We start from the raw sequence: 2,182 nt of genomic DNA, 5'->3' as shown, positions 1-2,182 counted from the left end.
TAGCAAGTTAAATATTTAGGTAGTTTGCTGAATATTTAAGTTAAAAATTTATCTTGTTAGCTAAATATTTAAGTTAAATATTTAACTTGTTAGCTAAATATTTAGGTTGCAACTTAAATATTTAGCTAGCAAGTTAAATATTTAGGTAGTTTGCTGAATATTTAAGTTAAAAATTTATCTTGTTAGCTAAATATTTAAGTTAAATATTTAACTTGTTAGCTAAATATTTAAGTTGCAACCTAAATATTTAGCTCAAAACTAAATATTTAACTCACCAGTTAAATATTTAACTTGTTAGCTAAATATTTAGGTTGCAACTTAAATATTTAGCTAGCAAGTTAAATATTTATCTAGCTACCTAAATGTTTAACCTATTTAGCTAGCTACCTAAATATTTAGGTTGCAAGTTAAATATTTAGGTAGTTAGCTAAATATTTAAGTTAAATATTTAACTTGCTAGCTAAATATTTAAGTTGCAACCTAAATATTTAGCTGAAAACTAAATATTTAAGTCACCAGTTAAATATTTAGCTTGTTAACTAATTATTTAATTTGTGAGTTAAATATTTAGTTTATAAACTATGAAGTTTCTAATCTTTTACTTACATAAAAAAGACAACAAAGTGCTGACTTTATGAAAGCTTCACCAGAATTGTGGATGAGGATAAATTAATTATCTGTTATTAACAGTCATTTTTGGCTCTGTTGGACAGAACGGTCACCTCACCGGCCCATTCTCCAGGCCGGCCTCCCTGCCAACACCACCGTGCACGTTGGAGAGGACGCGCGCTTCGTCTGTAAGGTCTACAGCGACGCGCAGCCTCACATCCAGTGGCTGAAACACATCACTCGCAAYGGCAGTCGCTTAGGCCCCGATGGACACCCGTACGTTAGAGTGTTGAAGGTAAATTTACTTTTTCTTTTCCTAAATCCAGACAAACCCTGTCATTTTGGTGCTTATGGACACACAAAAAAAAAACACGTCTTCCCTCCTTTTTTAAGAAGACAGGTCCTTTCCCTGCTGGCTCGGCTGTTATCGTGACGTCCCGATCTGTCGAAGCCTCGATTGTTTCGGCTCATTTTTCTGTTTTTAAGTGTGTTGTGTGTGTGTTTTGTGTGTTTTGTGTGTGTGTGGATTGCAGCGGTCAGGCATTAACAGCTCAGATGTGGAGATCCTCACCCTCACCAATGTGACTGAGGACGATGCCGGGGAGTATATCTGTAAAGTCTCCAATTATATAGGCCATGTCAACCAGTCGGGCTGGCTCACGGTCATCCCAGGTAAACCCTGAGACCCGGCCCACCTGCCCTCCCCTTCCTTCCAGTGTGGTTTCCCCGCTGCTCTCTGGTGGTCTCTTGGTGGTCCTTGGGCTCGTGGACGTTCTCTCTCCTAAACCCTTGTCTTTCAGCTGCTGCACCCCCACCCACTTTGGGATTGGCGYCGCCATGGAAGCACTGTTTGGGCTTAAAGAACTAGACGATTGGTCACAGTTTGTTAGTGTTGCAGTGCTCTCCATGCTGCCTGATGGTTTTTGGTGTTTCCAGTTCCGTGTTTTGGGTCAGGCTGGTTCTGTGGGTGATGGTTTTTATTATTTTATGTGGTTTATCGGGTTCTGTCTTCTTCCCCTCCTCATTCCCGTGTATTTTCTCTAGATGGAATATGGGCTGCCGTTTGTTACACAGTCAAAAATTACCACCAATATTTTTGTTTTATTTAGACTTTTATTAGAAAAAAAGAACAGATTTATTTTTCAAAGTCAGTTTTTCACCATATGATTCATACATTTATAAATGTCATAGTTTATAAACTAAATATTTAACTTACAAATTAAATATTTAGTTAACAAGCTAAATATTTAACTTAGCTAGCCACCTAAATATTTAACTTAAATTTTTAGCTATCTACCTAAATATTTAGGTTGCAACTTAAATATTTTACTAGTCACCTAAATATTTAGCTAGCTGCCTAAATATTTAACTTAAATTTTTAGCTATCTACCTAAATATTTAGGTTGCAACTTACATATTTTACTAGTCACCTAAATATTTAGCTAGCTGCCTAAATATTTAACTTGCTAGGTAAATAAGTTGCAACCTAAGTATTTCGGTAGATAGCTAAAAATTTAAGTTAAACATTTAGGTGGCTAGCTAAATTTTTAAGTTAAACATTTAGGTGGCTAGC

At 36.0% G+C, this 2,182-nt stretch overlaps 1 protein-coding gene across 1 annotated transcript in view; it reads left to right on the top strand.

Moving 5' to 3' along the window:
- Positions 1 to 2,182, top strand: part of fgfr2 (fibroblast growth factor receptor 2) — a gene marked incomplete in the record, with an annotated part of 61,159 nt that overhangs the window by 36,939 nt on the left and 22,038 nt on the right. Inside the window, 1 exon segment of the mRNA XM_014021153.1 lies at positions 714 to 904. Coding sequence (XP_013876607.1) covers positions 714 to 904 — 191 coding nt within the window.

The sequence above is a fragment of the Austrofundulus limnaeus genome, unplaced genomic scaffold (genome assembly GCF_001266775.1).
Source record: "Austrofundulus limnaeus strain Quisiro unplaced genomic scaffold, Austrofundulus_limnaeus-1.0 Scaffold280, whole genome shotgun sequence".
Lineage (NCBI taxonomy): Eukaryota > Metazoa > Chordata > Actinopteri > Cyprinodontiformes > Rivulidae > Austrofundulus > Austrofundulus limnaeus.
This window is presented reverse-complemented; position numbering and strand designations above follow the sequence as displayed.